Source organism: Plectropomus leopardus, chromosome 2 (assembly GCF_008729295.1).
Source record: "Plectropomus leopardus isolate mb chromosome 2, YSFRI_Pleo_2.0, whole genome shotgun sequence".
Lineage (NCBI taxonomy): Eukaryota > Metazoa > Chordata > Actinopteri > Perciformes > Serranidae > Plectropomus > Plectropomus leopardus.
The window spans coordinates 1,318,313-1,332,048 of record NC_056464.1 but is presented as its reverse complement, the minus strand read 5'-3'; the positions used below and the strand labels follow the sequence as shown (position 1 = coordinate 1,332,048).

Below are 13,736 nucleotides of genomic sequence, written 5' to 3'. Positions count from 1 at the left end.
CATGGTCCATTAGGTTGTCCAGAACTTTTGACCACATCTTACAGTCTTCATTGGCTCAGAGAGTTTGCTTGGTTGTCATGGAGATAGCTCCGCTTGTTTATTGCTTTACCTTATTAAAGAATTTTTCGTCACCCCTGATGACAAAAACTAGTTAATAGACCTTGATTACTCATTTTGTCAGGCCTATACAGGGTGAGTGTTTGTGACACAAAATAGTTTTGTTTGGTGTCTCACTTAAAATTACTCCATCTAGAACATTTACTTCAGAACAAAAGCTGTTTTCAACTGGCTACAAAAGTAAGGTTGTTACCATGGAAACATACATTAGACAGATTGAAGAACAGTGCTTCTGTCTTATCTGCTTTTGCCATACCTTAAAAAACTCAGGATGACTGGTAATGGCATTTAAAATGGTTTTAATTTAGGGTTTATTAGACTCAAACAGACCCCCAAGGAAGACGGATAATGCTGAATTGAATTTGAAAGCTAAACTGGTAATGGCCCAAATAATGATGAGGAATTATAGTTTGGGACTACAGTGCTGTTGGACATTAAAAAAAAAATGACCGTAAAGGGACCACAAATAAGGATGTAGTAATGACTTACTGGGAAAGATATAGTAAAATATAATGAGTTGCAGTGCTAAGTATCTTTCATTAAAAGAAGAATAAAAATGACCATACTTGAGAATCAGTGAGGTGTATTATCCATAGTGTGCATTAAACTAAAATTACTGAGAAATACATCATTACACTAAAGTGATGTACCTATAATTAAGATGGTGTCCAGGGCTGTTTTCCATTAGCCCCTCTCTCAGCTCTGTGCCTTTTACACACTGACCCAGTTTCCACCTACAGTATGGACTCATGGAGTAGAATGACACTAATCATGTTTCCCTGCACCATGTGAGGGCCAAAGAGGTCAGCAGACTCAAACTTGCCACAAGGGACATGGACACTGACAGTGTGTCTCATTCCAGGAGGCTCCAGCTTTCAGTGCTTAACAAGAGGCCCAGTGTCCTTCCCACATGGAAACAGTGGACGAGACCAAACCACACTATTATTATATGGCTTTGATTAGACCATCATGAGGAGCTTCAGCCCCAAGCAGTTTGTAGTAACAGGTAATACCATGACCTCCAGGTAATGGATTTCTATACAAAAGCTCATGACTTGCATATTTTTGTGTTGGCATTTATACATCTAATAAATAGTTCAGAAGAGCATGTTGTTACATTTGGACCAGTTATGCCAGCACGTTCATATCCCAAGTCATCACATACTGGCGCTTTGCAGTGGACCTCCGCGTCTACATAATACGCTCTAGGAATCATTCTGCGTTTGCTGTTGACATCAGAATGCTGCAACTGTGATGTCAACACAAGCACATGGTGGGATTACGCTGTACGTGGTTATGTTTAGACAACAACAGCACATGGCAACCAACGCCTGGACATCAACAAACACACATGCTGGCATGGATGGTTAGGATTAGGGAAAACAGCACATGGTAAGTGTGTAAAGCGTCCTTGGGTATTGTGAAAGGCGCTATCTAAATTTAAAATACCATCTTTAATTATTATTTTCATAATTATTTTTTCTTATTATTATTAGAAAAAAAATCACATTCAGACAGGAACACTGGACTCCCACATGAAAGTCCGGGATTTGCTTGATCCATCCACCGCCCCTCCCGCCTGCCCTATGGGGACTTTCATGGTCCTTACATTCATCTTTACCAGCTGCTTTTCAACCTGATGCCGTCCAGCAGCGTATCATACGGATGTGACAGTTTCCGGCCGGCTGCATTCTCAACTGACAGTAACTGTCCGTGTATTATACTGCCGCAGCAGGTTCCTTCAGGCTCTGTATAATTACACCATGAACAGTTCGGTGCAGCCGTTTTCACAGCCTAGGCCATCCAGTGATGTATCATGTGGATTTTGTATCTTACGCACAGCAAAAGCGGCCATATGTGATGACTTTGCAATTGGTTCATATTTCACATTATTCTGTCCAATTGAAAGCAGCTTAAATAAATTTGTAAAAAATTAAATAATATTATTATTACATATTATAAAGTTGTTATGTTGCACTCAGTATTGACTGCTAAATCATGTGGGATGTCTGGTAAAATTTGGGACAGCGGTTTGGTCTGGTGTTTGGCTTATTATCCAACCGGTTTGAAAATTTTCACACCAACCCCACCATAACTGGGAAACCAAAACAAAAAGCTAAAGGATGCTGAAACACTCTATAGTGTGAATGAAACTGCTGAGGTGGATGATGATTGTCTGTGTCCTCTTCACTATGTTAACATGCTACACTTAGCTTTATGATTTCAAGCAAAAACAAATACATATATGTATATCCAAACTAAAAATAGTATAAATTGAAGGCATAAAGTCTTCAATCTTGTCTTCAAATCTATCAGCCAGATGGAAGTTGTGCTTGTGTCCCTCCCTCACCTGCTTGTCCTGCAGGTCTGATGAGAGCTCATAGCTCTCTGACAGCGAGCGGGAGCGCTTGATGGCCTCCTCCTCTGCCTGCTTGCGGAGGATGGACTGTGAGTGCTGGAGTTTGGGTCGGCGAGGCCGTAGGTGACCGGGCAGCAGGATGTGTCCGTAGAGCTGGCTGTCCAGGTGGTCGGGGCCAAGCCCGCCACTGTGGGTCACTGGGATGCAACTGTAGCCGCTGCTGGGGTCCACAGAGATGCCCACCTCGCTGCCTGGAGCATCACCTTCCACACTGCAGCACAGAAACACACACAGAGCACACCCGGTTAGTTTGCTGAGTCATTTTCCTGAAGGCCTGCACTGCTTTGTGTTTTTAGAGAGAAGCACATGACAGATAGAAGAGGTGAACTTTGATACTGCTGGCAGAAATATGAGGGAGAGAGTTTACAGCAGCAGTGTGAGCTCTGCTTGTAGTCTTTACACATTCCCCTCACAACACTGAAAATACCTCAAGTCATCCTGATCAGCCATGAGATCACACCACTGTATCTGTTTAGATGACATTAAATGTTCATGAATACATTATGAAAAGCAAAGAGCCACCATAAGGCACAGCACACACTGGTGTCACAACAACATCAGCAGCAAGTCAATCTTTCAGTAAAAACAGCAACATGGCGTCAAGAGTGATTAACCCTTTGAGCAAATTTGCTTAATTTCTTTCAAAAACATGGGAAGAGGGCAATGATTGACTTGGGAACAAAATGGCCCAAAAATAAGCCCCCCAAAATGTAGAAAGTACAAGAAATATACCTACAAATTATCAACAAAAAATGAAATAAAATAAAATAAAATAAAAACAAAGAGGAAAAACAAAACAAAACAACAGTAGCAAAAAATAAACAAACAACTGCATGACCTGGCAATGTGCTTAAAAATAATAATAATTATTATGTAAAATATTTTTCACTTTCCACACCAGACTGCAGCAGCTCAATGTCAGCCACAGATCTCTCTGCCTACATCTCACGTGATTAGCTGAGAGGATGAAAGTGCACTTTGTCGTGCTACTTGGACACAGCTCGATAAGTTCTACTTTGAGGAATCAAAGTCATTTTTACTGGAAGAAAAACAGCAACCTGATCAGAGACATTTGCTTTTTGAATGAGTGAAATACCGAGCTGTTCCTCTACAGAGACACAAACTTTGATTTAAGAAGTGAAGCCTTTTTCTTTGGTCAGAGGCAGAAATGGACATTGATATGTGCAGACAAAAATGCACATTATACAGAGATGTTCCAAAGACATGAGTTGAAAGACAGCTCAGGCAGCAAAGAGGAATTACTGATGTGAGAATAAGGAAGGCATCTGAGTTTGTCCTAAACCAGAGTGAGTGATAATCAGAGTGCTGATGAGAGCTGTGAATCATGTGGAAACAACACTTTACACCCAAAACACCTATAAGTGTTCTGCATGCATCTCCTGAGATGAGCTGAGGGATAATGGCAGAATCCCTGCAGTCAGTTTACTATGTTGATCAGTTATAATAGTATCCAACTAACTTATTACTGCACTGCCACACGTTTGTGGGACAAAAAAAGAGAAAGACTTAAAAAGAACAATCGAAATCAAAATGACAGACACTGACATGTCATGATTTTTAGTTCCTTGTATGGTTCAAGCTCGAACAGGATCCTACACCTCCCATAATGCAACTTGATTGTGTTTCTCTTGATTATTGCCTCAATTCCACTGCATAGTTCAGCACAACTTGACTCACTTTTGGATCCAGGTGATTTCTCTATTTTGTACTTTCCACAGTATGGCATCAGTGTCTGCAGCACTCATAGCTAAATGACTCCAAGACTCCAAGATTGCTTCAAGTCAAGCAGTCTTTTTTTGTTGTTTTTTTTACTAGACAATGTACTGTGGTTTGTGAAGATTTTGCTGTGGAGTGAGGGCTCTTGACTTTCACACTGATCTTTAGTACAGGGAGCTGCAGACACACAGGAGGCAGCATGGAGGAGGAGAGAGGAGAGACCTGCTGCTTAGAAGTGCAAAATTTACAGCTCACAGAAACTTAAAATATGACACAGTCTCTGACTTTATTCACTATCTAGTGTTGGCAAAAAATGCTGTTGCAATTTTCAGATCCGTTGTTAGCACGGTAGCTTGTTAAGTCATTTCATTCATTTCATGAATGCTGCTTTCATGCAGTCCAAATGTCCCGCCGAGCCTGTTCAGACTGCAAAATCTGATTTGACTGGCATAATTCTGAGTCAGGTACAGCCCTACATCTTCAATGCAACACAGCACGTGATGCTCCATCCAGCTCTGGCTGGATCCTTTCATTAGCAAACAGAGGAACCTCTGTCCTTCCTCAACTGAAGACAGCAAAGTTTAACAGGCTGCCATTTTTTTTAAAAATCTGGGATGAGTGAATAAAAAAATGGCACTCACTGTAGACTGGCTTTCTAAAAATGATGGCTGTGTGCCTGACATCCTGTGTAGCACTAGTCAGGATTCCCTCTGACCACACAGTGGTCTGCAGTGTTTAAACTCGAGCTTTGGTTCAGCTCGCTTGGAACCTGAACTGAGCTGGTAGCAACAAAAAGCACCTGGTATCAGACACAATGCATAACCTTTGCCAATGGAAAAACAAAAAAGAACTGTTCCAAGCGAGGTGAGTTGAGCCATGTGTTATGATGCTTTATGATACATACTTTCTGTTAAGAAAAAAAATTGTAGTCTCCAAGCCCAAGTTGAGACAACTTACTCACATCATCAGGTATTCTCAGACTCTATAAAAGCTCCCCAGAGCCAATGAAGATATAATTCCCCAATTTTCACAGGCTGAGTAGCACTCCTTACAATTGCCCTCATGTGTAAAATCAGTGTAGCGCCCCTATAAATACCTTCTTTATAAAAATATTGTATGTGTACTATTGATCCAATATTGCAATAACGAAGTCGTGCTCTTTGATTTGCAGCACTGCCCACAGTGGCCTACTAACTACAACCACCAGATGCACCATGCCCACTCAAGCAAGTTTTTTTTCAATATATGGGGTTTAAATTAAGCTTTTTTTTCATTGCTATTATTTTTTATATATTATGTAGTCATGATCATGTTTCATTATGGGTCAAACGTACCCCTTTAATGATGGCATAGATCGTACCTTAAAAAAGTCACACATCCCCTTCCCTACGGTATTGGTTTCTCCCAAATGTTGCAGCAGGTATGCTTGCACACAGCACTCTGTTAATTGTTCACAGTAAATTCGGTGCTCCAGGCAACAGGTCTGTTGTACCCTCTGACCTTGTATCAGCGAGTCAATCAGTCTGAATTAGAAAATGTCTCCAATTCATAAAACAAAGTCAGGAGAGAGGCGACATTATAATGTACTTATGGACCAATGGTAACTCACTTCATGGGCCTCACCGAGCCAGTTACAATCTCTGGTAGAAACGTGAGCTTCTCTACAGTTTTCTTTTCTTTTAGTAAAATATGATTAATACCATTTTATTGTATTTGTCATCCGCTGATGGATGAAGTGGAAAGGCTCAGAACAAGAACATCAATGTGGAGGCATCTATCACTGTGTATCCATGTCATACAGCTCCACCTCTGTGGGAGAGCGTGTCAAGGTTAGATAATAAAGGTGAAAATCAAACCTTTAATAGGAAAGAGATTTGACGTCCACAAGAGACTGAAAGCAATGAATACAGAGTATGTACAAGGTGAAATGAGCAGAAATAAATGACGACTGTCACACCAGAGGGTGGCATTTAAACAAGCTTCGATCTAGTCTGTAGCATTGAGGCACATTTAGTCTCTAGTGAGCAAAATAAAAAATAACAGGTGCAGAAACAACCACATTGTACATGGACCTGCACTTGTATGGTGCTTTTCTAGTCATTTGAGCACTTAAAGCGCTTTCACATCAATGAATCACAACCAGTCATACATAGATTCATGCATAGGTGGCAGAGGCTACAGTACAAGGTGCCACCTGCTACTCACTGCTCCACAGCCATCAGGCGCAATTTGGGATTCAAGGATACTTTGACATGTTGATTGGAGGAGCTTTAAACCACTGACCTTCCGATTAGAGGACGACCCGCCCTACCTCCTGAGCCACAACCTCCACATTATACATGTTTTGGTAAATGAGGAGGACCCCGCTGGCATATTCTAGACAGGTGTTTCCTAACCTGGCAGTTAAGACCCTCCAAACGGACAGGAACTAGAAACACTAGGAAATGAGGTTCAAATTGGGACAGTAATTTCCTCCTGATTTAAAAATGTTTTTGCTTTTATCTGCCAGTACTGGATAGATGGTTTCGTATGTTGTAGTAAGTCTTCAGAGTCAAATTTTTGATTTGGGTCTGTATAAATAAAGGCATCTGACTTGACTGACTTATGAAATACTGGACAGCTTTACCTCCTCAGCCCCTTTCTAAGAGATAAATGTAAAGACTATGCTATGCTCTGTGCAATAATGGAGCTACAGAACCAGGAGGCGTTGCTCCATCAGCTAAAAATATAATGCAGCACATCCAAACTCCTCGAAAACCACAAACTTCTGTGTGTTTTTTTAAACACTGTGTTTTTTTTAAACATTTCATTTTATGAAACAATTGAACAGACAACAAATAATGTTTAATGATTAGCATTAGAGATTTTAGCACAACACATTCTTATCCAAACTCGTCAAATAGAACTGCTTGGTCAACACTGTTCTTGTTTACATATTATCCAGGTATCCTCCTGTGTTTCTTGTTAATGATCCACATGTCAATTTACACTTGCACTGCATTCCATTTTCATAGAAAGTGTACAGTTCCTGCTTGTAGATGCATACAGTCTAAATACCTAATATTTACGTTTATTTTTGCCTGTATTCATTGCAAACTCAAAAGATAGCGCCTCTCTGTCAGAGCTTTTGGCTGGCATAAGTGTGCAACGCCACAGGCACCTTCATCTTTTCATTCTCACCTGGAGGCTGGACATAAGGTACAATAACATATGGTGGTGTTATTATACGCCACTGGACAGCCAGAAGACCCCTACTAAGTTTACATGATACACGCACAAGCGGTGTCACTTGATAGCACTGCTGGATGGAATGTGACACATCTGCATGGTCAATGTCAAGATGAACACCACCGGTAATAACATAATATAAGGGGCGGGCAGAAGGGGCTTTGGATGGGTCCCCTCCCCTAATGCTAACTATCCCTACGAGCATGTGCGTTTGGGCGTTGGTTGCCATGTGCTCTTGTTGCCTAAAGATAACTACATGCAGCGTCATCCCACCATGTGCTTGTGTTGACATCATGGTAATGGGATCCTGGAATGTAAATAGCAGACACAGAAGGATACCTGGAGTGTAATATGTAGACTTGGAAGTCCAACATGTAATGACTTGGGATGAGAATATATTGTTTATTTCCTTGTGCTAAAAAAGCAGTTGGTCATGTTTAAAGTAAAGCATTATGGATTTCGCTCAACATTTATACAGACAACGAACAGCGGGCTTCCAGGTCAAAGTCCAGGGTTCCCCTCTCAAACATCCTGTGGTAACTTTCCAGCCCCCACTATAATATCGTTACCTGCAGCGTTTCAAACTGACTCTGTCCTGCAGCGTATCATACTGCCACGACAGCTGCCTTTGTACGTTGGTGTTTGACACTAAAATCACTGAGTAAGCAGAAGTTTGACAAGTTTGGAGTAAGAACGGGCTGTAGTAAGCAGACTGGTGCTCCAATTTCTTAGAAACAATCAACCTTTGTGACTTTGACCCTTTTGTCCCAAAAACATTATGTACCTTAACCACAGAGCAGATTAGAGAAGAGTTAAAGTTATTTTTGTACCAGTCATTTCTAATAAAACAAATGACTTATTTTGCAAGCAAACAACTACAGACAAACTATGTGGTCATTTGTCTAATTGGAAATGCCCTTTTGCTTATATGGCAGAGAGGCTTAGCTTGCTTGAAATGTGGCACTCAGCTCAGAGCACGGGCAGGCAGATGCCTCAAGGTACATGACAGCACTCCACTTGTCGAGTGTGTTTATATCTGCAGTTAGCTGGTTTTGTTGCGTTGGGGTTAATGAATAAAATGCAATGTACCTAAACTACTCAAAGAACATGATAAGACAAACAGCTTCATCAAAATAGAGGAGAGAAGTTGGGGACAACCATTCATTGCAAAATATAGAATACACTTTTAATTTGAAGCTACTGGTCTTTCTGCAGCACAGAGTTTGAGTCCCAGCAGTCCCTGATCCAGTTAGACTGGACAGAGAGAGAGATGACTGTGGTCAGACCAGTCGACTGAGAGACTTTACCGTCTGTTACGAGCATTCTTCCCGCCTCATTAAAATGAATATCCTTGCTGTTGAAAATCCCATTTTTAAGGCAGAGTCCAACTTGGTAAAAAGGTCAGAGGAGGAGGAATGGCAGTCCAACGTTCTTAGAATATGTCAAGATAGAGGGAAGCTCATCCCGAACAAAGCGGACAGAAATGGCTCTGCCCTCTATTAATGCAATGAAATGTCATCGTAACATTGTAAGAAAATGGATTTCCTTTTTATCTGGACTTTACTCGGTACCACAAAGGTACAGGACAAAGGCTTCCATTGAAGGTTCCTGTGTGAAGCACAGACCATGGAGCCAGGACCTCACTGTATGCTGCATGACTGAGCTCTAAAACACTTTTCAAACTGGTGGTGATGGGACATTTGTGCATAGAGAAAGACGCTTTGCCCCCACAAGTCCTTCTTTGATTGAATATTATTATTGCTTGAAGAATTATTTTATGTGAGCAACAGCTGCTGTGATCAGCACTGGCTGCTTGTGTTTTCTCCAAAGTCCTCCTGTGTTTGTGATGCTGTTAAAGATAACACCAGTAACTCTATCAGTCTGTATCACAAACTGAAGAGAAACAGTTACTGTAGAGAGGATAATTGTCACCAGGGAAGTATAGAAGCCCTGTGAAACAGACTGCAGCAGACAAAATTTATTTATCATTTATCACTTGTATCATACTTTTCCACCTTTACAGACAAAATGCTTTACAGTGAGTTGCTAAATCACACAGACCGATGATGAAACACCCGCGATGCAAAGCTTCGTCCTGCCCATCACCCTGCACAGGCCACAGCATTAAATGGCAGCTCCGTGCCCATCAGACTTCTCTGCACCAATGACACAAGCTGCAGCTGCCAACCATCTACAACTGCTCTACCACCTGAACCACAGCTGCCCACAAAAAAAACCTTTAACACTGGGATGATCTGTGCTATTCAGGGTTTTGGGTCAAAAAGTCAAAATCATACACTTAAATCTCAGTAGCTTCTTTCCATGTTATACAACCCCACAGACATGATTTATAACACAGACCTTTCATTAAACATTTTTAATCTGCCATCCCAAACTGAAAAAAAGAAATTTACCATTTTCAGCATTAACTCTATCTATTCAGGTTTGAGGTACATTTTGACCTCAAACAATATATTTTAAATATTTTTCTCTGTGTCTCTGGGGGTGCTTTAAAACCTGCTGTGCTTCTGCGAACTGGTGATGTCAGCGGCACAGGAAGAACTACAAACTATTTCAGCTTGTCTTTCTGGTATCCACCTGGATATCCAGAAGTCGTGCTCCACATGCAGCCAAAAACAAATCTTCTTCTTGTCTCGCATTGCAAACTAGTTGCATGTTCACCAGGAAAAATCACTTCATTTAATTTGAGTGCATAGCGAGGATGTTAGGAGGACACTTTTACAGTGTACCTGCTGACTCAGTTATACACCAGAGAGCCTGTGTGTGTGTTACTATGCATGAAAGTTTTGCTCCTCGCTTGGACAGTGTGCTGGAGACCATGGTTGAACTATTGGACAAATATTTGATAACTGGCCGAGTACATTGCTGGCTGTTTTTTGTCATTATATATTGCTTCTGCTTCTGAAGAGTGAGCGAGAGCTACTGCTCACCATCAGCTGAGAGACAGTGTGGAAGTACAGCACAATGAGCATCTTAAATTTTACTCGCTGTTATATATCATTAGTCACCGGTTGTTGAGCTAACTGTGGCTGGTTGGAATTCACTGTAGACCTTCTTCAGGATAGAGCAGATAAACTGGAACAACCAGCAGGTTAAGAGGGCAGATGATCACTGAGTGAGTATTTTGGTCACTTAACACTGTGTTTTGGCCAAAAAAGCTAAATCTTTTGGATGTGGAGGTGATACACAGCTTTCAGGTACAATATGACCTGTTTGGGGAGTATTTGAGGGTTGAGCGTAAGGAGCTCAGGAACAATGCATTCATGTACACGTGGAAGGTGTAACAAGGGCTGTGCAAGAAGAAAAACTTTGATTGAGGAATGTATTTCTTCAATTGACCGCATTTACTATCAACACTCATTGGATATCCACCTAAAACATGGTAAATAGCTCCTTTAAGTGATGTCACTGGAGCAGCTTTCATGAATTTCAGAAAGCCCCTCTAGAGCCACGGAAGACGCACACTGCGCAGTACTCCCTCTGACTGGTTATATAGCGTTGGCATGTTAAATCAGTGGAGTGCCCCTTTAAATTACTCCCCATTTAGACCATGGTGCCAGATGTGATTTTAATGTCTGGGATCAGCACATTTTTATAGGGGGTCACATCCATACTAAAATGTGCACCTCACCTTCTGCCTACAGTTAGTTAGTTACAGGATTCAATTCAGGATTCAAAGCCACAAAGTGCCGCAGCCTCCCATGACAGTACATAATTTGCTGGTTGATAGAATTCGAATGATGTGTTTGTAGTGGAGGATGATGCAATGGATCCAGCAGAGGGGGCAGGTGATGTGAGGACAGCGCTGGTGTCAGCACCTCCCCTGGAGACGGCCTCTTCGTGCCGCTGAGTGGCTCCGTCGAGTGGAGCCTTTTTTCACTGTGTCACTCCATGGGGATGAATTAATTACTCCGATCTGCCAGTCACACACTCCCTCACACACTCACAACCTGCCTCTTCTGGTTTGCTTTGTTTTGCTGTGTGCGACTGTCGTGCGTGTTTTTTCACAAGTGAGTAACTTGTAGAATCCGTTTAAGATGATTAAAGGGCAGTGGATAAGGAGCAGTAAAACATGACTCAGCGGCATTCACTTGCTTGGCACGAAGGAGGAAAATCAACTGCTGCCTCATTAATGAAGCACAATCTTTTGCTGCATCACAAATGAAGCACGTTTTATTTACACAAAGTGTGCTCCTCGTGAATTTCATCAGCAGCTCGACTCTGGCACAATATCCACTGTTCTAAAGGCAATTCAGGAGCTGTAACAGCAATTAATAAATGCTTCTCAACTGATCTCAGTTGAGTCTGGCAGCAGTCCCTGAATAAAGGAGGGATCATTAGTGAAATATACAATCTGCATCACGAGACAAATTCAGAGCCAAATCAGAGAGTAAGTACATGTCAAGCAGCTATTAAAGTATCGACTTGTGCACACAGTAGCAGCACATACACACTCAGAGGCAGGCTTACCAGCTGTCTGATTCCAGCTCCAGCAGGGACTGAGTCTTTTCAGAGGTACATTGCAGACACCACATGCTGTCTCAGAGTCCCCACACCAGACCATGAGCACCCTGTCCTCTCTTACTCCATCTCAGGTTAAATGTAGCTTTGCCTAAGCTCACAGCCACACTGTGGGGCACCTCTTTAGCTATGGCCTCCCTTCGAAGCCTTCTGAGGAGGGGCGTCTGCAGGAAGAGGGAGGGAATTCCCCCAGAGGAAACTGGGTTGTGTGGCAGCGGGAGCACTGGTGCCCAACAGCTGAGGAGGGTCTTAAACAGGAAGGGGCAACAAGTCAATGCAAAAATGGAAGCGAGACTGAGCAAACTGTTGTTGATAGCATCAGATGGACTTTGTTAATAGCAAGAGAGTCTGCTAAAGCTAAAGCCTGAAAAAACCCCCAGATGGAGTGTTTTAGCTGCTCTTACTGTGGAGATACAGCTGCAGTAACTCTAGCTTTATTTCAGAACAGTGATACTCAACTTACAGCCTGTGGGCCAAATCCGGCCTCTGCTAGGGTGCCAGGTGGTTCCCCAAATATTTTCTAACTCACACTGGGAATTGTTTTTTTGTGTTTTTACTTTTAGTATGCATAAGTTGCCAAAGTGCGTAAAACAGTCAAAATAGAACTTGTTGTCTTATGGAGGATCCCCGCACCCCTGACAGAGGTCCTGACTAAACCCTTAATGTCCTAAATCCTAGAAATGTCCTAAAATCCTAGAAATCTTCTGAAAAACTAGAAACATGCTAAAATCCTGGAAATGTCCTAAAACCCTAGAAACATATATGGGACTTCTGTGACTGGCTCCTGGCCTCCTGTTATGTAGTTGTGTATCTCTGCCTCATTACAACTGTTCTCAGATGTCAACCTGCAGCCTCATATGGAAGACAGAATCATTACTTTTAAACTGCTGATCAAAAGCACAGAAAGAGTGCTTTAAATGATACTATCACCATGATTCCAACAGACAGTGAACAACAAGCAGCAGCTGCTGAGCCAGTTGACCCGCTGAGCTATCCTTCAAACAAACAACCAAGTTAATAGGGAATATCTGACTCACATTCCCACCCATCCCTGCGCCCTGAACTCTGATGTTCAGAGTGATTTCACCCCACTCCTATTCCCATGCCTTGGCCCAAAAAGTGAGCAATGACAGGCCTATCCATTTCCATATAATGACATCATTACCCAAACAACAGGCGTGTATCAAGTGGACCAAAGATGTTATCGCATCGAAGCAACCATGCAGCGTAAAACACTGAGATAACACAGCTAACAGCTTTGGTTTTGGTAGAAATCTGCCATGACTGCAAGAGCCTCAAAATGTTTGTTTCTTTAAAAAAGTATTTCACTGATATAAATAGAGTCCTTACATTAAAACTCAACCTACTCTGCAGCAGAAAGACACAGACACTTTTGAAACTGGTGCCACATACGCAGAGAAAACAGAGAAAAGGACTGTGGCATTGTTCTTTGACTTAAAATAAAAGCTACAACTACCAGAATGCATCAGTGCTGCTGGTAGGTGACCTTGTCCATTTAAAACAATGGCAGCTGGACGAATCTCATGTTACACTTAACCCCTTGAACCCTTACATTTTGCTTTAAATGGCTGTACATTTAAATGGCTGTACAGTTCTTTGTAAGATTTAGTTGTACTTATGTTTGTGCTTGTTCCAACACACTGAAGTTTATAAACACATGATGCTACTGTAT

The 13,736-nt window shown here is 41.8% G+C and overlaps 1 protein-coding gene across 4 annotated transcripts in view; it reads right to left on the bottom strand.

Annotated features, from left to right (window-relative positions):
* iqsec1b (IQ motif and Sec7 domain ArfGEF 1b) overlaps window positions 1-13,736 on the bottom strand; it is a 268,783-nt gene that overhangs the window by 24,360 nt on the left and 230,687 nt on the right. For 3 of the 4 annotated variants that reach the window (XM_042498112.1, XM_042498087.1, XM_042498095.1), the window contains exon 3: window positions 2,468-2,747. In XM_042498112.1, coding sequence (XP_042354046.1) covers window positions 2,468-2,747 — 280 coding nt within the window. Of the gene's footprint in view, window positions 1-2,467; window positions 2,748-11,992; window positions 12,073-13,736 lie in introns of those variants that run through there. The other variant, XM_042498104.1, reaches the window with a different exon arrangement.